This window comes from Rhododendron vialii, chromosome 9a (assembly GCF_030253575.1).
Source record: "Rhododendron vialii isolate Sample 1 chromosome 9a, ASM3025357v1".
Lineage (NCBI taxonomy): Eukaryota > Viridiplantae > Streptophyta > Magnoliopsida > Ericales > Ericaceae > Rhododendron > Rhododendron vialii.
The window spans coordinates 11,126,453-11,150,470 of NC_080565.1; the positions used below are offsets into that span (position 1 = coordinate 11,126,453).

Consider the following 24,018-nt stretch of genomic DNA (forward strand, 5'->3'; position numbering starts at 1 on the left):
AGCTGTACCAACTGAGTTTAAAAGGAAGGTAGCAGTAGAGTATCTGACTAAGCCGAGCATTGGGAGAAGTGTAGAGTTGGTCTTGGACGTGAACCAATGACCAAGTTGGATGGACCAAATTGTGGAGTTTCTACGAGATGAGATACTCTTTTTTGACAAAAAGGAGGCTCACAAAATAAAGACCAAATCTGCTAGGTTTTGGCTGTCCTCGGAAGGGAAGTTGTACAGGAAGTCCTTCACAGGTCCCTATTTGCTTTGTTTGCACCTTGAGATGGTGCAAAAATTTCTACACGAAATTCATGAAGGGACTTGTGGAAGCCATGCTGGGGGTAGATCCATCGCCCACCGAGCAATCACTCAAGGTTATTGGTGGCCATACATGCAAAAAGATGCAAAGGTATATGTGAAAATTTGCGAGAAATGTCAGAAATTCTCACCAATGATTCGAACACCAGCAGAAGATTTGGTGCCATTGACGAGTCCTTGGCCGTTTGCTCAATGAGGAATGGACATTGTGGGTCCACTCCACAAAGCAACTGGGAATCGAAAATTCCTACTTGTGGCAACAGATTATTTTACTAAGTGGATTGAGGCAGAACCATTGGCCAAGATCACTGAACCTATGATAGAAAGGTTCGTGTGGAAGAGTATTATTACTCGATTCGGGGTCCCTTATTCCTTAATTACAGATAATGGGTTCTAATTTCAGAAGAAATTCAAAGCTTTTTGTGCCCAGTATGGGATACGAAATTTATATTTCAACCCCAGCCTACCCTCAGAGTAATGGGCAGGCAGAAGCATCCAATAAAATCATCCTTGATGGGATCAAGAAGAGGTTGGATAAAGTAAAGGGGAAGTGGCCTGATGAATTCCCACTGGTCTTATGGGCACACCGAACAATACCTAAGAGGTCTACGGGAGAGACCCCCTATTCATTGGCATATGGTACAGAGGCAGTCATACCCCTGGAAGTTGGCCTTCCAACCAACAGGACTGCATTGGTTGAAAGTGGGGGCAATGACAGGGCCCTTGAGATTGAGCTTAACCTTGCCAAAGATAGGAGGGAAAGGGCCCTGGTGCATCTAGCTTCTTACCAGGAGCAGCTAATGAAAAAATACAACAAGCACGTTCACCCACGGGAATTTGGTGTTGGAGACCTCATGCTTCGTAAGGTGTTCGGCAACACCACAGTGTCAAACAAGGGTAAATTGGGGGCAAATTGGGAAGGCCCATATCGAGTAACTGAAATTGTGGGAATAGGAGTCTATAGACTGGCAAACCTGGACGGGAACCCAGCACCAAGGCATTGGAATGTCCATAACTTGAGGAAGTTCTTCGTTTGAAAATTTTCAATTTATTTTTATTCTGTTTTAAGATCATATGATTGTGAGGAAATTATGAATAAAATTTCCTTATTTTTTAGTTTGATTAGTTGCAAGGGGTACGCGTAACGCCCCCTTGAGAGTTGAATTATAAATGAGATTCTATTTTTAAAAGAACCGTTTTGAGTACTTAAATACGAAGCTAGGATTTATTCTTTGTTCTCCCTTCGTATTGGGGAGCAGGGAATGGGTTCCTTGAACACGTACAAATATACATATCCATTTGCTAAGATATGGCCAAGTACGAATGACTTGGGTTGCATACGAATACATCCATAAACACTAGTTAAGTACGAAAAACTTACAAGTATGGAACACTTAAACTTATGTTTAAGTACGATAAACCTAAAATTAGATAAAAACGAAAAAACCTACAAATATGTCCAAGTATGAACAAACTTGAGGATGCATACGGGAACATGCAATAAACGAGTATGAATAAACTTTATTGCATATGAATAAATGCAACACTCCCTGAATACGAAAATATTTCAGGAACATACAAACTTGACCAAGTATGAGTAACTTGGGTAAATAAACAAATTAGTTAATGTAGAGACCCGTATTTTCAAAAAAAATCGTTTAAAGGTTTTATTAATGTTAGACTATCAAGTAAATGTGAAATTTGTTGAAATTATTTGATTTGGGGTCAATGTGATAGGATTAAAAGTGGAGGGAGTGCAAGTGTGGTTGGTGTGTGTCCTAGTATATATATATGTGTGTGTGAGGGTGTAGAGGATCAAAATCCCCAACCCTCTCTCTCTCCTCCCGACCTCTCTCTCTCTCGGTTCCTCTCGTTCTCCCTCTCTCTCTCAAACTCTCACACTCTAACACCCCAAAATACCTCGAACCCACCTCAATCCGCTGCAAAGTTCTCGCATTCAAGTGTTCTAGAGCTTGGAAATTCGTGGGTTTGAGCTCGGAGAGGAGTATTCGGATGATTCGAAGTTTTCGGAGCTAGGGCTTGCTTGGTTGGGCTTGGATTTCGTTCTTCGACTTCGAGGTAGGGATTTCTCACAACTATTATATGTTTATGTGTTGATTTGGTGTTTGAATCGCACCCTAGATCCTTGGTTTTGTTGTTGGAATTGTTCTGGTGAAATCTGAAAGTCGTGCACTGAAAACCCAAGTCCTACTGGTAGGAGTTTTGGCCCTACCAGTAGAAACGCTATCCAGTAGAGTCATTTTGTGAAATTCTGGTCTCCTACCGGTAGAAAATTGTGTCCTACCGGTAGGAAATGGAAAATCAGCATTTTTGGTTAAACTTCGGAAGGGCATAACTTTTTCATCCGAACTCCGTTTTGGGTAAATTTTATACCGAAATTCATGTGCCGGAAGTCTACTTTCCAATGGTGGTGGTCTCATCTCCTAATTCTTAACCAATAAGATTTGGTAGCCAAAATAAGATAGATATGTTCATAGATGTTGGAAAATCCTTTTCCTTAGAATCGTTTGGGTGAGACATGGATGTTCTTAGGTTCTCCTAAGTACTTAATTGAGTGGTTTGACGAGGCTAGTGGTATACTAGGCTTTATGGTGGTCGTTGGGTTCCGTATGAGTCTTATGACATCGAAACGAGGGTTTAGAGAACATAAGAAATATAGGTGGGCGAGGGTTGTATGTGTTGACATGCAATGTGAGAAACAAACACATAGGACACTCCTTTGAGTTAAACAACGCTAGGCAGGGGTATGTGAGACATGTTCCTTATGTTCGATATGTGATACGTCATTTGCGTAAATTGTTTGGTTTTATGAGTTGTAAGGTGAAAATTTATGAGCCGTTGCGAGAGAATATCCTTTGATATGTGAATGCTTATATGAAAAATGAATGGTGTAATGATTATGAGTTGAATGAAGTCGGATTATCCTTATTATTATTATAACTACTACCTCTTGTGAATAAGTCTTTGTTGTGAAATCATTATATGTGATTGAGATGAACGGTTGAATTGTGAGGTGTTTTGGACGAATTGTGGTATGGTGATCTATACTATGTGATGTGATTTAGTTCCTTTAGTGAGGAAGGTATTTGTAAGGAGTAGCGGGGCTCCATAAACAGCCCAGAAAGAGCACTGGCTTATGACGTGTGATGTGGAATTGCAAGAGTGATGTATGTGAGTAAACGTAAGGGTTTGTTTGATGAATGTATGAGAGAAATGATTGGTTGTCGAAATAACACCATAGAATCATGTATCAACAGGTTCTTTTCTTTAAACGTGTGACGTTATGACTAAAGTGAAGTCGAAGAGCAGATAGAGTATTCGGAATAGGGTGTTGTGGTTAGCTTAGAGTCTTAGTGTGTGGTCATGATACTTCATTTATGTCATCGACGATGGGAAAACTACTAGTCGTGTTTTGTTTTTCCATTGAGATATAGTACCTTGCTTCTGTTATTCACTCTTGATTTTGTTATTCATCCTACCAGTCATCCCATTTGCATATAATGGTTATGTAGATTTCTCTACTGAGCTAGTGTAGCTCAACCTATCATTTTTCAGGTGTGAACCCGGAGCAGTAGAATGGAGCGAAGTGCATGCATTCAAGTGCATATTTTCAAAAGAAGTGGCCAAAGAGACTCATGGACGTTTGATAAAACATGTTTTGGGAATGTAATAGCACCTTAACTCTATTTCTTTTTATGATATAATGTATTCAAACTCTTGGAGTTGGATCTGTAATTTAATGATTAGAACATGGTGAACTCTTTTAGGGTATTATGTAAGATAATGCGAGGAGTTTTATTTTTGAAAAACTATCTTTATTTATGTTAAAAATCGAGGGCGTGACAGTTAAAGTATAAGAGACTTAAATTTTTTGATTAAGCAGAAAAACACCTATGCATACGGATACATGCATTTGGAGCACAACAAAGCATACGAGATATTCGGATGAATGGTATGAAAATATCAGCAAACACTGAAGCGACAAAGTTCATGACCGAGTAAAACATAAGGCCATCTATGAATAGCCACCAAACCAAATGTTATGCCATGAGGGGCCGAATACCTATCTTATCAAAAGTATGAAAATACTAGTGCCTCGCAGGGCCCAACAAAACCATGGTCACGAAGGACCAGCCAAATGTTTGAAAGTGTAGATGTAAACTTACCAAATCAATCCAGGTTTTGGATTTCTGGGAGAGTATCAGTCGTGACCTCTGTATTCACTTCACTGCTGGGGCCACCACCACCAGTAGTATTCTCTTCCGGGACAATAGTCTCATTGGTCACCTCCCGAGCTAACGCATGTTCGATTGCAACATCCTGAGACTCCATCTGTATCTCTTCATCAACATCTGCTAATTCTTCTATTTGTTGATCAACATCATCAGTAGGGGGCTCATCATACTCTTGAGAGGCTGCAGCACGACGACTTGGTAAGTCATTTTCCACCCAGAGGATTGAGTCTTCAGCAATACCTACCTTGGTAAGGCATGTTTCCCAACAAACAGCCCATATTTGATCTTAGATAGCTGGCATTTGCTCGACGTAGCTGGCAGTTGTGGCATCAATACCCTTCTGATATCCTTCATCATAGGCATCTTTTTTGGAATTATCCATCTCGAACAACGTCTGGCTGAGGCTGTCCTCAGCAGCCTCCAATTTCACCTTCATAGCATCAACGTCAAGCTTAGCCTTGTCTCTCTCCCTTTCCAGCCTAGTAATTGTTTGCAACTATTTGGTGTTGTCCCTCAGCAGTCTGTTGCGTTCAGATTCAATTTCCTGTATCTTTTGACCCAACACCACCATCTTTTGGATAAACTGGTAGATACCAAACAGTTAATAAAGGATGAAGAAATTCAAGATATATAGAAGATTACAGTATGATAAATATACGCAAGGATTCATAATTGACACTAGGGGACAGTCACATTACCTTGATACCACTGACGAGACCAGTGGAAACGAGCCGATCAGGAGTGTCTATTGTTTCTTTTTGCATATCAACAGGCAGCAATAGGCCTTGAGCAAGGGCCAGTGCAGTCTCCGAAGAGCTTGCACTGTCCCCAATATTGATAGGCCGGTCACCTCTAATGAGCTGAGGGGCCCAGGCCTGAGGAATTGTTTGAGGATTTAGAGACACGGGCGGTTGGTCGGATGCTTCAATTTGCCTGGCAGCACCGGATGGGTCTTCTGCCGTGGGACGCTTGTCTTAGTAAGCGTCATTGGCTTCGAGGACAGTGTCTGATTCTCGAGGAGACGAGGAAGATCGAATAGAACCCCCTCTGGTACGACGAGGTGGTGGAGGAGCATGCCCAGTGGAGGGCGCCCGGCCAGCACCATGCCCCCGAGCGGAGACGGTAAGAAGAGAGCTCAGGTTCAAGGGTTGTCGAGACATCGTACCTGAATGTGGAGGGGACGGGGAATATCCAGATGATGAAGATTGGCTGGTGTCACGATCCGGAGCCTGTTGTTCGGCTTGACGTCGTGATGATGTAGGGAGGTATTCCCGAACAGGCCCAAGAAGAGCCCGAACATGGGTCGAAGAAAAGGACAACGAAATATGGACCAATGACATAAGAAGTCAATGGTCCAGAGAGATTGTACGATTCTCAGTGCAGTGACATGAGAAGTCGTTGGTCCAAGTAGTCTGTTCGGCGACGAGAAAGCCGAACAGGAGGGGAACTCCTAAAGAAAGGAATGGTCCAAATAACTGATAAAGGACCAGTTACATGAGAAGTGGCTGGTCTAGGCCATCTGTTCGGCCATGAGATGGCCGAACAAGGAAAGAAGTTCTATCAGACATTGAAGTAGAGGGAACACTCTAGAAGAGTCCAGAAACAGTGGGATTCCGTTAAAGAGTGAGATCCCGAGAATGTAGGATCTGTAAAAGATACCCAACGGGAATGGGATGTTCGGCTCATTATTGGAAAGAGTCCCAAAAGGACTAAGGTGGCAAACTGATAAAGGAAACGAGAATCCTTGATATCCTAGGTTTCCTTTACGAGATAGGAATCCTAGGGCGACAGGGATGCTTGGGCAGCAAGCATCTATGAATCTATAAATACGAGGTAAACTTTGAGGAAAAAGGTACGCAATACACTGCATTCTTATTGCTTTCCTACTGATAATTAGGATTTGACTGCTAGTACGTGATACTAACTTAGGCATCGGAGGGCCTTTGCCACGAGAGGCAAAGGTGCACTCACCCCTTGTCTGTTTTGCAGGACAAGGGTTCCAACGAAGAATTATGATTCCGATCAAGAGGTACGAAAGGCCATTGCAATCTAGTACTGATCAAAGCACTAATTGAATTTGTCCACCTACAATTGGCGCCGTCTGTGGGAAACGAAAGAGTTCCCTTTGAAATACGACCATGGTGGAAGTAGATCCAGCAACACCGCACGACCCAAAGGATGTGTTAGATGGAGGAAGGGATAAATCTCCACCTAGGGCTCCGAGAAAGCCCGAAGGTGGACACAGGAGGACCACGAGTAAGGGCCACCCCCTTACCATCCACAATAAAAATAGAGATGGGGAGACGGCATCGAGATCCACGAGAAGGAGTAAATCCCATCAAAGGGATGAATCGATCGCACACTCCAGGAGTGTGCACCGTAACGAAGACGTTCTTGATAAAAAGAGGCAAGAAATTGGGGAGTATGCTCGTTTGATTAAAAAACGAGAACATGAGATTAGAGAACTAGAGAGAATCAGGGAACATCCAGAGGCAGTGTATATGCTATGGTACAATTCAGAGAAGCTCCTTCACGAGGAAGAAGGAGCAGAAGCAGAAGTCCAACCCCAAGGCGACATAAAGCTTCTCCAAGAAAAGAGAGGAGCAAGACCCGAACACCAGAGCGAAGGAGGGTTTCTTCGAGAAAGAGGAGGAGCAGAGGTCGAAGCTCTACCCCTGAGGAGGAAGGGAGTAGGAAACATCATAGGGACAGGTACGAAAGACCTGATTTCGATTGGGAAAGAACTAGACCCAACGAAAAGAAAGGACCAGAGGATGAAACTATGACTGCACGAGAAGCAGCGCGAAAAGCACTTAAGAATATAGCATCCTCCCCTTTTGCAAAGAAATTACAAGACTAAGGAGACCTGGTCTTACGAAAGGTGCTCGGCAACACTAAGGTGGCTAACGAGGGAAAGTTAGGGGCCAATTGGGAAGGCCCATATCGAGTTACTGAGATTGTGGGCATTGGGGCTTATCGATTGACAGACCTGGACGGGAACCCGGTGCCAAGACCTTGGAATGTCCACAACTTGAGAAAGTTCTTTATATGAATATGTTTTAGCATGTTTTTCTTTATGCACATCGTGATTGTGTGAGAGTTACGAATAAAACTCTCTTGTGTTCTGGTTTTGTTATTCTAGTTGCAAGGGTACGAATAACGCCCTCTTGAGTTTTACAGATTACGAATAAAGTCACTTTTTTTAGTATAAATGTTGTGCTCTTGGTATTTGTTTTCAAAATACGAACTTTGAGATTAGTTTCCCTCATTCGTATTGGGGAGCAGGGGACTTATACATTTAAGTACGTGGAACTTAAACGCAAGTACGAAACACTTGTGAGCTTTTCAAAATAAGTACGTGGAACTTAAATGCAAGTACGAAACACTTGTGAGCTTTTCAAAACTTGTATGCCTTGTTTAAATACGAGAAACTTAAACGCAAGTACGAAACACTTGTGTGATGTTCTAAGTACATGAAACTTAACGAATACAAGTATGAAAATACTTGTATGGAATTTGAAGTACGAAACACTTGGCTTGGCATATAAAGCATACGAGAATATGCACAAACTGTCCAAGGCATACGAGAATATGCACAAACTTTGAAGCATACGAATATATGCATAAGTACGAGTAACTTACGAGACGCTTAAAACATCTTTGGAAGCATACGAATATATGCATAAATGTACGTGAAACTTTAAACGATTAAATACGGGAAACTTACAAACCAAAGAACAGTACGAAATACTTAAAGAAATTCAACACAGTATTCTAACATCACAAACCCACAATTCAAACAAGTGGCAAAACAGATTGTCAAATGAAAGACGATTGAATTTATTCGTCTTCTGTGAGATCTTGAACAGTTGGAGGAGCAGTCGTAGGAGCTGCTGGAACAGTCGAGCCTTCTGTGGTATTTTCAGGTTGACCACCACTGACTTCCTTCTGGCCAGGGTTGGTCATGACTTCACCTGGTTCAACATCAGGAACATGTTGCTCAGACGTATGCACCTCTTACTCCTCATCTCCTTCCTCAGTATTATCTTCCTCACAACCAGCAGCAGCACTTGGTAGTTTGATGTTGGTCCAGAGGGGAGATGACTCGGGTATCTCAGCTTTGGTAAGGCAAGCTGTCCAGGAAGCCACCCAAACTTGGTCTTGAATCCCAGGCATCTGGTTCGTGTAGCTTTCTGTAGCAACTTTGATTCCTTCGTTGTATCCTTTTTCAAATGCAGCTTTGGCCTCAGCCTGGCTCGCCTTGAGTTCTTTTTAGAGTTTGATTCAGACTGTCCTCAGTCCCCTTCAGTTGTCCCTTTAAACCGTCTGCTACCCCCAGGGCTTGGTTTCTTTCTCTTTCAAGCCTGATAATGGTACGTTGCAATTTGGTATTTTCACTGACAAGCTTGGCACGTTGGGGCTCGGATTGGCTGAGCTTTTGAGCCATGGCCACCATTTTTTGCATCACCTGGAACGTTCAAACACAGATAAACATAGATACCAAACGCTATGGTACGATATGGTTTTTAAAGGGATATTTCACCTTGGCATTGTGGGACATAAAAGAGCTCAGGAGATTGTCAGGAGACATTGCGACTTCTTTCTGCATGTCTCCAGGCAACAGGAAGGCCTGGGACAATGCAAGAGCAGTCCCTTCAGTCTCAACACTGTCCCGAGCAGTGATAGCGCTCGATTCCCGTGAGAGAAAGAGGGAGCCCACGTAGGAGCAGGAGATGAGGAGGATGGTGGGGGTCTTTCTAGCTATTCTTCCACACGTTGACATTTTTCACGATGAAGGGCTTCAATTTCCTCTGGAGAAAATCCAGGAGGAGCATCAGTTTGAGTCTGGATACGACGGCCACGACCTTGACCACTTTGGCCCCGAACAATGCCACGACCTCGACCAGGAATGGTGAGAAGACTGCCTAAATCAATTGGCCGGTTCACTTCTGGAGGAGAGGGGGTGTAGCCACTGGAAGAAGAGCTGGACGTAGAACTGAGAGCCTCTTCTGCTGCAAGAGGGATTGGTTCGTCAGAGATTGGAGGTGTCCGAGAACGCCTCTCTTCTTGTTTGGGAGCTGGTCTTGAAGGACCAGCAATGACGGGGTTATCGGCTGCACGGGTTCGCCGATCAATCAATAAAGCCACCGTACGAGGCTTTGTAGCTGAGTAGTACCTGAGCTGCTCTTGCTAAAGGACCAGTAATGGGTGTAGAGGAAAACGAATTCCGCCTTTGACAATGGCTACAATTGGGATACACATCCTATCCCATGAACCGCCATCCCTGTCTGCACATTACCAGAAAGGTTTTTTGGTTCTTTGAAATATAGAGAGCAGGGGACGATGAAACCCTAAAGTAACTGTAAACAATCCACCAAAGAAATGGAGTAGTAAGAAGAAGAATGGTGACTTACGAAATTGGTCGATGGAATCCCTAAGAGCAGAAAGGAGGAGGCCTTGAGATGATGAACAAAGCTTCAATGGCGGGTAAAAGCTTGAACCTTCTTTTTTCTGCAGAGGGAGTCTAAGAGAGAGATTGGGGTTTTGAAATTGGGACGCAAACCCAAAAATACCCTAAAAGTGGGGTGGCGTACATGAAACGTCACCCCAGACGCCGTTTGAGTGTTTCGTTCCCCAAAACACGTCTGTTCGCATTTAATGTAAGCAATACAAACGGTCAACACGTGTAAAGATTAGGACTAAAAGCCTGTGACGGCCAAACGAAAAGATGTTTTCGCCTTGGCCAAAATGATGAAAGATTGCACCAAAATATGAAATAAGGTGCAAGAGTAGAATCAATTTGCTCGGTAAAAGAGCCTTACTCGTCATCTAAGTAAAAAATAACGAGTAAGGCTGGGGAGCAATTGTAGGGAGGTATTCCCGAACAGACCCAAGAAGAGCCCGAACATGGGTCGAAGAAAAGGACAACGAAATATGGACCAGTGACATGCGAAGTCAATGGTCCAGAGAGGTTGTACGATTCTCAGTGCAGTGACATGAGAAGTCATTGGTCCAAGTAGTCTGTTTGGCGACGAGAAAGCCGAACGGGAGGGGAACTCCTAAAGAAAGGAATGGTCCAAATAACTGATAAAGGACCAGTTACATGAGAAGTGGCTGGTCCAGGCCATCTGTTCGGCCATGAGATGGCCGAACAAGGAAAGAAGTTCAATCAGACATTGAAGTAGAGGGAACACTCTGGAAGAGTCCAGAAACAGTGGGATTCCGTTAAAGAGTGAGATCCCGAGAATGTAAGATCTGTAAAAGATACCCAACGGGAATGGGATGTTCGGCTCATTATTGGAAAGAGTCCTAAAAGGACTAAGGTGGCAAACTGATAAAGGAAATGAGAATCCTTGATATCCTAGGTTTCCTTTATGAGATAGGAATCCTAGGGCGACAGGGATGCTTGGGCAGCAAGCATCTATGAATCTATAAATACGAGGTAAACTTTGAGGAAAAAGGTACGCAATACACTGCATTCTTATTGCTTTCCTACTGATAATTAGGATTTGACTGCTAGTACGTGATACTAACTTAGGCATCGGAGGGCCTTTGCCACGAGAGGCAAAGGTGCACTCACCCCTTGTCTGTTTTGCAGGACAAGGGTTCCAACGAAGAATTAGGATTCCGGTCAAGAGGTACGAAGGCCATTGCAATCTAGTACTGATCAAAGCACTAATTGAATTTGTCCACCTACAGATGACATTCTCATGATCAGACGAGTAAGTGGAATACCTTCAGAGATAGGTACCTCACTGGGTTGTCCGGCAATTATCACTTCGGCATTGGATCTTGAGTTCCTCGGCTGGGGAGTAGTAGAGGTTGAGGCTGCACTGGTGCTTGGGTTGCTAAGTCTTCTGTTAATAAAACCTTTGTAGGCGGGATCGTAACCTAAGAGCACGTCCGCGTTACGACCCCGACCAGCTCTCGAAGTACCAGGCTCCCCTGTATATTTGAGCACCTTATTTATATCCGTTGTTCGGACGTAGTTGGGTTCTCTTCTGGGCCGCTTGTTAGTGTTAGTTGCTATAGATTAAAGGCATAGACATAAGTTAGAGGGTGCAGAAAAGTAATAAACAGAAAAATTCAAGAAAGCGTGAAGCAAATAAAGGAGCATACGTGGGTAACCCCATATGTGGGGGCAATGAAAGCCCTCCAGTTGACCATCTTCCCCTGTTGGCTCGAAGCCTCTAGTGACGTAAAGGAAATCGATTTCATGATCACGAGCAGAGTCTGGCAGGTTTAGCACGAAACGCTTATCTGCTCTCCTAACCTTGAAATAGTAGGTGTTGTACTCAGGATTTAGCACAATGATATACCACCATTGAATTTCCCACAGACCCAATTGAGTTCCCAGAATCCTATTCAGAGCGACTACACCCATTACTAACCTAAAAAAATTGGTGGAAACTTGCATGGGAGTGAGTCGGTACCAATTCAAAACTTGGCGAAGTAATGGGTGGAGGGGGAAGCGAACTCCTCCCTCAACGATAGCTACAATTGGGATACACATCCTATCCCATGAACCAGAATCCCTATCCGCTCCTAATGGGTCAAGTTAGAGTCCTACATTTTTAGGAACGCTATATTCTGTCCTAAACGTCGCCATGGCTGTGGGGGTATCACAAAGTTTCCTAAATTTACTGGGTTTAGGAGCATTTTCATTTTCATCCGCCATTGAAATTGTGGAAACCCCGAAATAAAACGAAACCTGAGTATGGAAGAGATTGAAACTCCAGGAGAGAGGTCGAAATCTCAGAAACTGAAATGGAATGAGAGTAAGAGATGGAATGCTTACGAGATTGGTAAAGCAGTTTCCTGAGACACGAATGAAGTTACAGACGGCGGCGATGGTAAAAGAATAGGAGGTTCTTCGCCTAGTTTTAGAGAAAGAAATGGTGGGTTTGTGAAATAGGGGTAAAAACCCTATCAAGACCCTTTGATGAGTACAAAGGGATCAACGGAGGCGAAATGTTGCCCAACACCGTTAACGAGAAAAGCAACGGAAAGAGGGCTTCGAAGGATGCCATTCTGGCGCCGTTTGGTTGAAACGTCAGTTCAAAATAAATGCAAGTCGTACAAAACGTCCACGTGGAGTCCTTACTTCAAGAAAATGATGACTAAAACATATGGGTTTAAATACTATATCCACACGGGACCCGGGAAGCTCGGCTCAAGGACTACTTCTAGCTTTACCTGTAGCCCCTCAAACAGTGGCAACGAGCAAAGCTGGGGAGCAATTGTAAGGAGGTATTCCCAAACAGGTACAAATGGGACCTGAACACATGGTACATGGGATCATGGAATAAATACGATAAGATAAACGATTGTGTGAAGCAGTCTGTTTGGCGATATGGGTTAATGGCATGAAAAGTCATTAGTCCAATCAGTTTGTTCGGCAGATAAAGGTAAAGACATGAGATAACATTGGTCAAAGTAGTTAATAAAGGACTAGTTACACGTGAAGTAATTGGTCCAGGCAATATGTTCAGCAACGAGATAGTCGAACAAGGAAAGAACTCCAGCTAAGTGCTGGAACGGACGGAATATTCTAGAAGGTTCTAGAACAGTGGTATTCCGTAAAGGAATAGGATCCCAAGAATATAGGATCTAGGAAAGATACCCAACGGGAATGGAATGTTCGGCCAGTTATAGAAAAGAGTCCTAAAAGGACTAAGGTAATGAACTGATAAGGGAATGAGTCTCCACGATATCCTAGGTTTCCCATACGAGATAGGAAACCTAGGGCATCAAGGATGCTTGGACAACAAGCATATGCATATCTATAAACACGAGGTAAACCTAAAGGAAATAGGTACGCAACACGTTGCATTGGTATTATTTTCCAATTGATAATTAGGGTTTTTTGCTTGAGTACGTGATACTAACTTAAGCATCGGAGGGCCTTTTCCATGAGAGGCAAAGGTGCACTCACCCCTTGTCTATTTTGCAGATTAGGGTTCCGACGACGAAATAGGGTTCCGACGAAGAGGCACGAGTGGCCATTGCATATTGATGTTGTTCTGAACATCAATTGTTTTCATCCCCCTACAATTATCTGTTTTGGATTTTGTTCTTTAATCAAGTAAATTTTTCAAAAATTAATATTTAATGCCTCCAAAATCTATTTGAAAAATCGGGGCGTTACAACTTGGTATCAGAGCCTTAGGTTCAAACCCTTGGCCTTGGGTAGATTGGGTAGGTCACATTAGATTGAGTATATAGCCAAAAAGTTTTAAAATGACATTATTTGAAATATACAGAAAACTAATGATAAATATATTTTTTCTTGTTTTTGTAGATGGACCCCACGTTCGCAGACCAACTAGTCGATGAATGAAACCGATTACAGGACTTCTTGGAGAACATAGTAGAATCTGACTTCTCTTTCCGAGACCCTTACATACCAGCTAAGTTTCCAATTATGTATGCTCAGTATCAGCAGTTGATGGCTAATTCGCCGAACCAGAGGGAGGTATACACCATTCAGTATCCAAGCCCCTTGAGGAGGGCTCTTCTCGAAAGGGAGATCCGTGACATTTTAGAGAGCATACCCGGTTTTGATATCAGGAGCGATCCCTACTACCCACATTATAGGGATATGGATAGTCAATCGTCGATTCCTGCCTTAGATAAAAACCGCAACACTCTCAATAGGCAGGAAGAGGATGATGCAGCCCAGCTAGCTGAAGAATTGGAGCACCTACAAGCATTCATGACAACCACCTCGGACTTCCCTATGGGAGATTACTACTTAGCAGGGATGTTTCCTGCCCTCTACCGGATGAGATAGGCTCACTAGAGGATCACAGCTCTCACTGACACCATCGCTCGCTCCACCGTTGAAAATCACAAGATACGAAACATGTTAGCCTACATCCTCGGAGTAGAAGTGAGACCGCGAGAGGACGACAAAAGGCCCCCGAGGAAGAGGAAGATCTAGAAAACTTCCATTTCTAGGATCAAACCACGATCACCATCTGGGCAACTTGGAACCAAAACAAGAATAGCCACTATTACCAAAGGAATATCAAGTGCAAAACCAAGATGATGAAATGGGCAATGCTGAGCCGGAAATAGAAGAAGATGCAGGTGATGGCAATGGCGGTAATGAGGACGATGGATTCTTAATAGATCCAGAGATAGATGATTATGGCTGGCTCTTGCCAATAAATGCACCAAGAGATATGGATGCCGAGCTGCAGTGGTGGTTGACAAATCAACAGCTCAAAATGTAAGAACCTCTACCCCCTCCAGCCCCAATAGCAATGGAAGAGTCAGAAAGTGAGTGTGAAGTCATAGACGCAGACCTTCCGACACCACCACCTCATCCTATGATGGCTCGACCTGCTCGAATTCCGTGGATAAGACATCATTCAGACTATGGCCCAAACACTTTGGTTTATATACAGCTGGAACTACTATACCCTTGCCCATTTAAGATCTGGGTACAATCAGCTTACTCTGGGCACAATCAGCTTACCTAGGGCTAGTACGAATTCGAGCCCCGTGCTATAATGGATACTAACTCATTGCCATACCCCGAGGATTCCGGCTAGGAACATTACACCGACTGTATCCATTATTCACACGTCACAAGGTCCCGTCCCGAACAAGAACAACGTGTCATTGCAGATGATGTTGACTTCATCGATCACATCACTTATACAGAGATACCCATCTGCCGAGAACCCTATACCAACCCAAAAACCAACGGAGGGCAACAAGAACCTCTATGGCGAGTGACATGGCGCTGTTACGGACTCACAGAGGACACCTTCGAGTCACAGAGTCTACTAGAGGAGCACTATCCGGCACTCTTCTACTGATCGATTTCTTTAGCATCTACTAGTCATTTTACACACAACACATTTTTTTTAGGAAAGACAATTGTGGTAGTGGGAATTATTTTGAGTTTTATTTGTAGTAGCTTCAAATTGCAGTTGTATGTTTCAACATTATTAATCGATGATGTACTTGATTCGTTTATGATAATGAAGTAAAGTTTCCTATGATAGGTATATATACATACTAATAAATAATAAAACCCCCTTACTGAAATATAACACAACGGTGTCTAAATGGTGGAAACAAGGGACAGAAGCAATAACTAGAATGATGAACAAAACAATGGACAAAATGGGCCCCTCAACCCAACGGCCCAATTGGGACTGCTGATCTAGTTCAACTCATGCAAGCATTCACACGACAAGCTAATGGATAGTAATAAAACGATTTATGTGAAAATTTTCTGTTTAACTCTTTCGCATCGATATTATATTGTTTGTTTGCTAATTGTAAAGTAAGAGAGGTAGTTGGGTTGGATTATTCAACTAGGTCTGTTTAACTCTTTCGCATCGATATTATATTGTTTGTTTGCTAATTGTAAAGTAAGAGAGAATGTTGGGTTGGATTATTCAACTGGGTGAACTCTATTACTCAGGTACGGATTACCTAGCATTCGTGCCAGATTTTGTAGAAAACCAAGAAGAGACACAGAACCCTAAAGGTAAGCAGTATTATCCAGAGGAGAATCTGGAGATGGGAGTCGAGCCAGAGTATGCTAGGTATCCATATTAAGCCTATGAGTCGGCTCTGTGTTTTATCTATTTCATTACCACAAAGACTATTTAGTATTTTCACATTGGGTTGTAATAAATGAATCCTTATGTTGAATTATTTGTTTTAGATTTTGATATTTAATAAAGTAAATTTTTCAAAAATTAATATTTAATGCCTCCGAAATCTATTTGAAAAATTGGGACATTACGAACCTACACAAATGTGTGGAGATAGGAAAGTTGGGGCACAGTGTGGCAATGCCCATGGGCAATGAATAATTTTTTGAAAACTGAACTGGACAACTGTGATTGACTCTGAACAGGGCCGGCTCTGAGATTTTGGAGATCTAAAGCGAATATCAAACACGAGGCCTAGGTTTATTTATTTTCTTAAAAAATGTCAATTTAGGTGATGTAAGGTAAAAAGATTAAACACGATATTTTAGCTTCGTAATTTAACTAAAAGAAAATTTTAAAATATATCATACCATTAGAAAAAAAAAAAAAAAAAACTTAACGAAGGACTGCTCATACATTTCATTTTGTCTTACTAATCATGTATTAACTTTAATTGTAAGGATGTTATTTTTCATAATAAGAGAATAATTTATTTTAAATCTTTTTTTAATCAAAATTTGTTCAGTGAAAATAAATTATTTTGGTTTACTTATAGTCAAAACTATTTTATTTGTAAATTTAATATGAAATGTTGAAAACAAAATTCAAATAAATAAAAAGGGAAAACTTATCAAAACATTTATGATGTGCAAAAGATTTGAAAAGATCTTGAGTAATATTTAAAACCACTCAAGAATAACTAATTTAGGCCGTAAGTCTGAAACTTATTTTTGTAATTTTTTTTATAATTTTATATTTAGCTTTTCGTTGTAATTTTTGAGGTTAATCATTTGCCTCGACGAAACAAATCGAAAAAGTATAAAAATATGAATGAATGTTGAAAAAATTCAAATAAGACGATTTTTTAAACAAATAAAGCAGCTGTTTGATTTTTTTTTTTCATCTGTAGTGAATTTTTTTTAGCCTTTAATCATAATTTGGAAAAATGATGACTAATGATATATTTTGATAATTAATACCTGCTAAAAATAAATTAATTATTATTGAAAGGTATTAATTATCAAAATATGTCCTGAATCGTCATTTTCCCTTGTATTAATGCCTAAAGTGGCCGCACCTGGGCTTTACATCAACTTCAAGGCCGGCCCTGACACTGGATTGGACCTAAGTTGAGTCCGTGGCATAAACGCTGGCCGCGCTACGTCGATTTCCTCTTATCTCAAAACAGTCATCTCTCTCCCTCTCTCCCTCTCTACACGTTCGACGGTTGCAGGTAAGAGTTGCTGTTTATTCGATCTCTCACTCTCTTTTTCTCAGCCCCTTAATTGCTGTTGGTTTACTACTGGTATCGCTTGTCTGCTGCTGTTCATGTTAATTAATGATCTGTTTTTTCAGTCGAGGCTGCTGCTTTTTTTAAGTTTTATTCTAAATACGGTGAAATGCTTTTGTAGGAGTATCAGGTTTCTTCTATGTAATGCATCCGTTTTGTTTTGAAACTAGTGAGTTTTTGTTAATCTTAGCTTTTGGGGATTTGTTCTATTAAGGGTGCATTTCCTGTTATTGACGAACCGAAAATCTCAACTTTCGCTGAGAGCGTGTCTTTTAAGCCTATGTCCCGGATGTTACTCCTGAAACTTATTTCCCATGTTTGAGAACTGATTTTGGGAGGAGAAGGAACCGTGTGAGATAGAGATTTATGCGCTGAATATATTGTTTTTAAGAATGTAGTTTCGGAGGTTGGCAATGTGAGAAAGCTGTTCATGTGCTATTCATCATGTTTGTTGTACCACAGTCCGTGACGTAATTTTTGTTCTCTTCATCATGAGATATTTCAGGAAATTTTTTTTTTGTTTGAAATGAGAAATAAACTACTCTCATGCTATTCTTGATGCATGTTACAAGGTTTGATCAATTTGAGTGAGTTGTGCGGGGAATAGTTTTGTTTCGCTCAAAATAGCAAAACAAAGCCTTGGCTGTGTGTGTTGATGCACGGGTGTTCCAGGAGCACGTTCAGTCCGAGTGCAAAGAATGACTTTTAAACAAGCAAACTGTTGCTGCGGATGAAATCCACCGCTGCTTATTTGTTGCCTGAAGGAAGAGGATTTCGCAATTTTCTCAGGCGATGTACAAGAGAAATGAGCGCGGGGCCTCAAAAGTAAAGAATTTCGAAGAAATGGAACTTGCTAAGTATTATCATTGCTAGATAGTAAAGAATTGCAACTAGAGGGAGAAATAAAGTGTACTGTAATTGAAATAATCAATTTGCAGGGAATGAGGGTTCTGGACCATAGTTGTCAAAAGCGCAAAAAGGCGCGCGCCTAGACCACGGCCAGGCCAGGCGAGTTTTGAAAAGGCTCACCAGGTTCGCGCTTGAGGGAGAGGTGCAAAGGCACAGAAACTTGGGCCTTTTTGAAGTTGTATTGGATCTAATCTCAGCCGTTGATGAGCAGAAGAAAAGAAAATAGAGAGGATCGAAATATATACAAACACATCGATTTATACCTCTATCCAGTATCGACTAGCACTGGACAGAAGCAGAGGAAACCCTAGCCTCGATTTTGGACTTCATCCTTAATGCTCTCTGTACTTCGATTCTTCTCTTCTTCTTGTTCATTTGCGCTTCTTCGTCTTCTGCGTTTTTTACTTTCGTCTCCTTCTCCTTCTCCTTCTCGCACCTAGACCCCAGCAGAACTTTGCGCCTCGGTGCACCTCTCGCCCTTAACAACTATGTTCGGGGCCTAAGATGATTGAAATTGATAAAGGACACTGATAAGCATGATTTGTTGTGTGCCATGGGGACTTTTTGTCATCAGTATTTGTTGCTTTGATAAAACCTCTAATGCCAGTTGAAAATCCATGCTTGGCACAAACAGTAAGGATAGCTTCATTTCCCATGATCTTCCCCTCACTTCATAAGGCAAGCTCCACATGACACATGTGCATAATAATCATACTGACGGGTTGGCACTCAAGTTAAAAATCTTAATTGCATATTCAAGTTATTGACCCGAGTGAGATATTCATGGAACTTAAACCACTAGCAAGTTCATCAGAACATGCCCATATTTCTTGCTACAGAGGCACAACAAACTGCCATGTGGCATGTTTTTGTTGGGTGCCATTTATGGGTACAACGAGTCTTATATGGCCTTGTCTTTTTTCTTTTTTTTCCTTCTTGCATATGGTATATCCTGATTGTCACCAACGTTGGCTTCAATTGTATGATGATGTTGTGAAGCTCATTGATAACATTCTGATTAATTTTCTTGTTAACAGCTTAGTGTCGTTCAAAAAAAAAAAAAAAAAAATCTTGTTAACTATACTGTCTTGTATATTTGGCATTCTGGAATTACTGGTTCATATCCATATGCTATAAATGCATGGTGGCTCGTTCCATGATTCTCAAACTCTTGGAAGTTGGAATAAGAGGTAGCCAATAGCCATGGTTACCTTATTGTAGCTTGTATCATTTTCTTGTTTGCGTATCCTTACGTTGTGTGATGTTTTCTGTGCAACTTCTGAAATCCGAATTTCTGATGTTCAATAATTCCCGAACTCAACTATATGGCTATCGTTGATTGGAATTGCCAGCAAAGATCCTTTTGTATGAAGTCAGTTATGATTGGTTGGACCTAGAAGCATGGGCACATGACAGAAGCACCACACGGTTACAGAGACGGGGCAGGGTGTTTAAAAAAAATAGGATTCGCTTGCTCATGTTTGTGGGAATTTATAGCATAATTATACATATGGTTATATGGAGTTTCTAGTTGTATGAATGTAACTTACACAAACTACTGAGAGTTTTAAAATAAATTTATTGCAACATGAAAACTATATAATTCAGAATTCAATAGTTATTCAACACAAGCTTTACAGATAGGAGATATAGCATACTTACACACTGATGAGCCCCGTTGAATAACTACTGTAACTTGGCGTCCGGTCTGGTCATTTGAAAAGTGGAAAAACATTTGTCTGAAGATGCGTCTAGGCACTCTACATATTGTACGTGCTCTATGATCCATACTTCCAACCCATTGAACAACACAATAATGAATGAAAAAATAGTCCTAAGATGCGTCTGGCAGTTGTTGGACACTTTGGCAACTGAAATGAAGTGTTCACATTCTTATGTTGGACCAGGCTTGTGAAATGTTTGATTACCCCCGTTCGAGTTATCCAGTAAATGTTTCAATACTGTTAGCATAATGCATACAAGGATTATTATTCCAGCTGTACAACAAAGTTTCCATTAGCTGTTTCCTCTGACAAGTGTGTAGGTGTGTGATTTGGGTGTGGTTGTAGACTTATTGTTCCTCTGATATATTGTTTGAAACTTGAAAATTAGATATAAATGCTGAACTGTTTTTGTACTTTATGAAATTGATGTTTTTATAAATCACACGAAATGCAGGTTTTCAAGGAGTACACAAGACTAGTTGACTGTCAAAATGGCTTTCTCCAGTAGACTTGGAAGTATTATGAGGCAGACCATTTCGCAGAACAGTGCTTCAAGTGGGCAAGTGCCAATAGCATCGATGCTCAATGCCATTCGTTTCATGTCATCTAACAAGCTTTTCATTGGAGGTGTGCACTTGATTCCAGTTATTTCGTGAAATCACAATGGTACAAGTCTTGTTGGTTCCGTAAGTGTTTTAAGCCACATATATCCATTTATTTGCTAGGTCTTTCTTATGGAACTGATGATCAGTCTCTCAAGGATGCGTTTTCTCAATTTGGTGATGTCGTGGACGGTGAGTGTTTAAACCAATTTGTGGATGCATGTGCATCATAATGGATATCACATTGGACTTTTCCAGTGCATCAAAGCATAACATGAATGCATATGAGGATAAAAGTCATCTCTCTTTTAGTTGGAAAAATATGAATTGGCAAAGTACTGCATTTTCTGTTGTTTTAGCTTCCCATTTGTTAGATTTGTGAGTAGCAGTGTAATGCAGGATTTATCATTATAGTTAGATTTCAAGAGAAAGATGATATAGTTCTCTGATGGACTTTTGTTATTGTTATCTATGTGATATGGGAAATACAAGAAAAAATTAAGGCAGAAGCAACCCATCTTCTTTTAGGAGCCTACGTAGTAGGTCTTCGTCTTATAACTTACATAGTTCAACTTCATTCTTTCAAATGACAGATTTTAGTCTGTTCCGGAGTCAATTTGTTGCCATCACTATTACCTTTTCAAGCTTTCAAAAGTGATAAATTGGTTTGTATTTGGTTGTTGGGCGTGATTTTGACAAAATTGTTTGGCATTGGTTCTGTATATCCTCGTTCTTTTCTTTTGTTGGCCTTTGTCCTTTTTTTATCCGAGTCTTTTTTTTTCTCATTTTTTTTATCCAAGTCTCTGTTATTCTCTCATAGTCAGGAATCTGAACTTGTAGTGCGCAGAGGAGACCGAATGTGGATCAACATGCTTATTCCTTCTGATATCTGATGTTTAAAATTTACTGATGCAAATCCTATTGATTTTCAACAGATGTTGAAATTGTTGATATATTAATTACTACCTCTATCGCAAAATGTGTCTCGTTCGCAAAACGAGAACTTAAAAATATTGTATTTTTTCGTAAAAAAAATTCAAACTTTTCTAATGAATAAAAAAACTCATTGATATCTAGCAAATTGTTAATTTTTTTTTTAAAAAATTGTATTATTTTTAAGTTCTCATTTTGCCAACTGGACAAAAAATTTCAGATAGATGAAGTATGTAACTTTGGAAATCATCATGGGTGCATAATTGTTGTTCCAACACGTGAGATTTCTTGGCTAAAGTTGAGGATAGTTCCGTTGATAGGAAAATAAAACAGTACATCAGGAAGGGGAAACAAACCAAGTACGCACACTGCATTCTGGGCTACATCATGCGCCACAGAATTGCCACTACTCCGAAAACTCACTTCCATCACATCAAAACACTCCACACAGTCCCCAAAGGGGTGAGAAAGTCCTACTAAGGGGAAGAAAAGCCCGCACAGGGGTAGGACAAATCAAAGAACAACCTCCTCCCAATGAAGGCCCAACAAAACAAGAACAATCCTCCAAACAGAGGCAGAAAGCTACGATCTGAAAAAGAAAAAGAAACAACCAGTCAATAACTGGTAACAAGTCACCCGAGTAGCCTACTGAGTCACACCGAGTCGCACCATCACAGATCATCCCGAGGCCAAGGCTCCGTCTCCGTCAAGACCCCAGGGATGTCGACCGCAAAACCCACCTCTGGCGACCACGAACCGCACATCAAACAACTTCCAACAAGTCAGCAACCACAGCGGCGAAAACCAGTGACAAACCGTCGTATAATACGGTGGAATCGTTGGAGAGTGAGCGGCGGAGAGAGGCGGCTGGTGCCAGTGGTATGGGGATCTAGGATCAGGAGATGATCACCTGTGAGGGGGAGAAACCCCGGAGAAGAGAGAGGAGAGGAGAGGGGTTTAGGGTTTCTATTGTGTCTTCTAACACGCGTTTTAGTCACTGGGGTTTGTATAATTGCAGTTTTCTACCATAGCATAGCTTACGCGAATGTTTCTTAGGACGAAATCTAAGTTTAATTGTGCATTCATTGGGCTGAAATCTTAGTTTCTTCAAAATTCCTAACCTCCATCTTTTTAGGAGGGTGAACAAAATTGCACTCTTCCACCTGTCCCTCCTCGTGTCTCACAAGATTTCCTTTGTTGTATATTTCCCATGGTACTGTTGGTTCCTCAACTCTCTGCAAATTTGGTCTTCAGCTAGGGTCATCACTGATAGAGAATCAGGGAGGTCTAGGGGATTTGGATTTGTCAACTTTGTTGAAGGTGAATCTGCCAGCTCGGCTCTGTCGGCAATGGATGGCCAGGTTAGAACCAATTTGGTATCATGCATACAGTTCTCCACTTTTCTGGCCTTTTTCTTACTTCTTCCTTCCTTTTCAGGAACTTAATGGGCGGAACATTCGCGTAAGCTATGCTACTGAACGAGCTGCTGCTCCTCGAGGCAGTTACAACGGCGGCGGCGGTTATTAGTGATAGAAGGATGTGATCAGGACCTGAGAATAGGATCCTCAAAGTATTTTTATAGTGCTCCACTTACTTTGATTTTTGTAAGAAATTGAAATTGCCAACTGTTTTTAAGTATGAGTACTGCTATATACACCGACCATTTTGGACCGAAACCGTACCGACGGCCGCGCGCGGCCGTCTCCGGCCACCGGACGGCCGATCCGAGCCGTCCAAAAATTTTAGAAAAAAAAACCGAGGGGCCCAACGCGGGAATCAACGTCATCCGATGTGTGTAGGGTGCTTGATCTAAACACCCTATTTTTCGTGTATATATGTATACACGAAAAATAGGGTGTTTAGATCAAGCACCCTACACACATCGGATGACGTTGATTCTCGCGTTGGGCCCCTCGGTTTTTTTTTTAAAAATTTTTGGACGGCTCGGATCGGCCGTCCGGTGGCCGGAGACGGCCGCGCGCGGCCGTCGGTACGGTTTCGGTCCAAAAATGGTCGGTACACATAGGATTTTCCTTTTAAGTATACCGAAATTCGCTTAGGTCGCTGTTGCCATGGTTTTCCATATTCAAGATTAAATGGATTAATAGAGAACTCAAATTAATCAGTAATTTTAATTTCAACTAACCTCTCGCCAAACACCTACGTCAAAAAGAGATTTAGCAAAATGTTTATACCCAAATTTGGCACATATTTATGGGCTGCTGTGGGTAGGGCTGTAAATGAACTGAGCTATTCGCGAACTGTTCGAAGCTCGGTTCAGTAAGAGCTCGTTCAAGTTCGATTCGTCTGCTAAACGAA

At 41.5% G+C, this 24,018-nt stretch overlaps 1 protein-coding gene and 2 long non-coding RNA genes across 4 annotated transcripts; all 3 read left to right on the forward strand.

Moving 5' to 3' along the window:
• The first annotated feature begins 2,263 nt into the window (after nucleotides 1-2,263).
• On the forward strand, nucleotides 2,264-4,158 carry LOC131299465 (uncharacterized). The gene is made up of 2 exons (XR_009190785.1): nucleotides 2,264-2,385; nucleotides 3,883-4,158. It is a non-coding gene; the product is annotated as an uncharacterized LOC131299465 (long non-coding RNA).
• A 13,169-nt stretch (nucleotides 4,159-17,327) lies between these two features.
• LOC131299468 (glycine-rich RNA-binding protein 2, mitochondrial-like) lies at nucleotides 17,328-23,375 on the forward strand. 2 transcript variants are annotated; one of them, XM_058325020.1, is made up of 5 exons: nucleotides 17,328-17,474; nucleotides 20,619-20,791; nucleotides 20,890-20,958; nucleotides 22,954-23,060; nucleotides 23,137-23,375. In XM_058325020.1, exons 2-5 carry the CDS (start codon nucleotides 20,656-20,658, stop codon nucleotides 23,224-23,226), a joined length of 402 nt encoding a protein of 133 aa, XP_058181003.1. In that variant the 5' UTR covers nucleotides 17,328-17,474; nucleotides 20,619-20,655; the 3' UTR covers nucleotides 23,227-23,375. The 2 variants fall into 2 exon arrangements, with proteins under 2 accessions (XP_058181003.1, XP_058181004.1); XM_058325021.1 differs by lacking the exon at nucleotides 17,328-17,474 and adding an exon at nucleotides 18,545-18,784.
• LOC131299470 (uncharacterized) lies at nucleotides 20,965-22,462 on the forward strand. Its single transcript, XR_009190786.1, has 2 exons — nucleotides 20,965-21,469; nucleotides 22,192-22,462. It is a non-coding gene; the product is annotated as an uncharacterized LOC131299470 (long non-coding RNA).
• Nucleotides 23,376-24,018: the final 643 nt, after the last annotated feature.

Bases quoted from the DNA above. Each gene is read 5' to 3' on its own strand.
- LOC131299468 (XM_058325020.1), top strand. From the start codon at position 20,656: ATGGCTTTCTCCAGTAGACTTGGAAGTATTATGAGGCAGACCATTTCG. The intron at 20,959-22,953 runs GTGAGTGTTTAA...TTTGGTCTTCAG, and splicing joins ATTTGGTGATGTCGTGGACG to CTAGGGTCATCACTGATAGA. The intron at 23,061-23,136 runs GTTAGAACCAAT...CTTCCTTTTCAG, and splicing joins TGTCGGCAATGGATGGCCAG to GAACTTAATGGGCGGAACAT.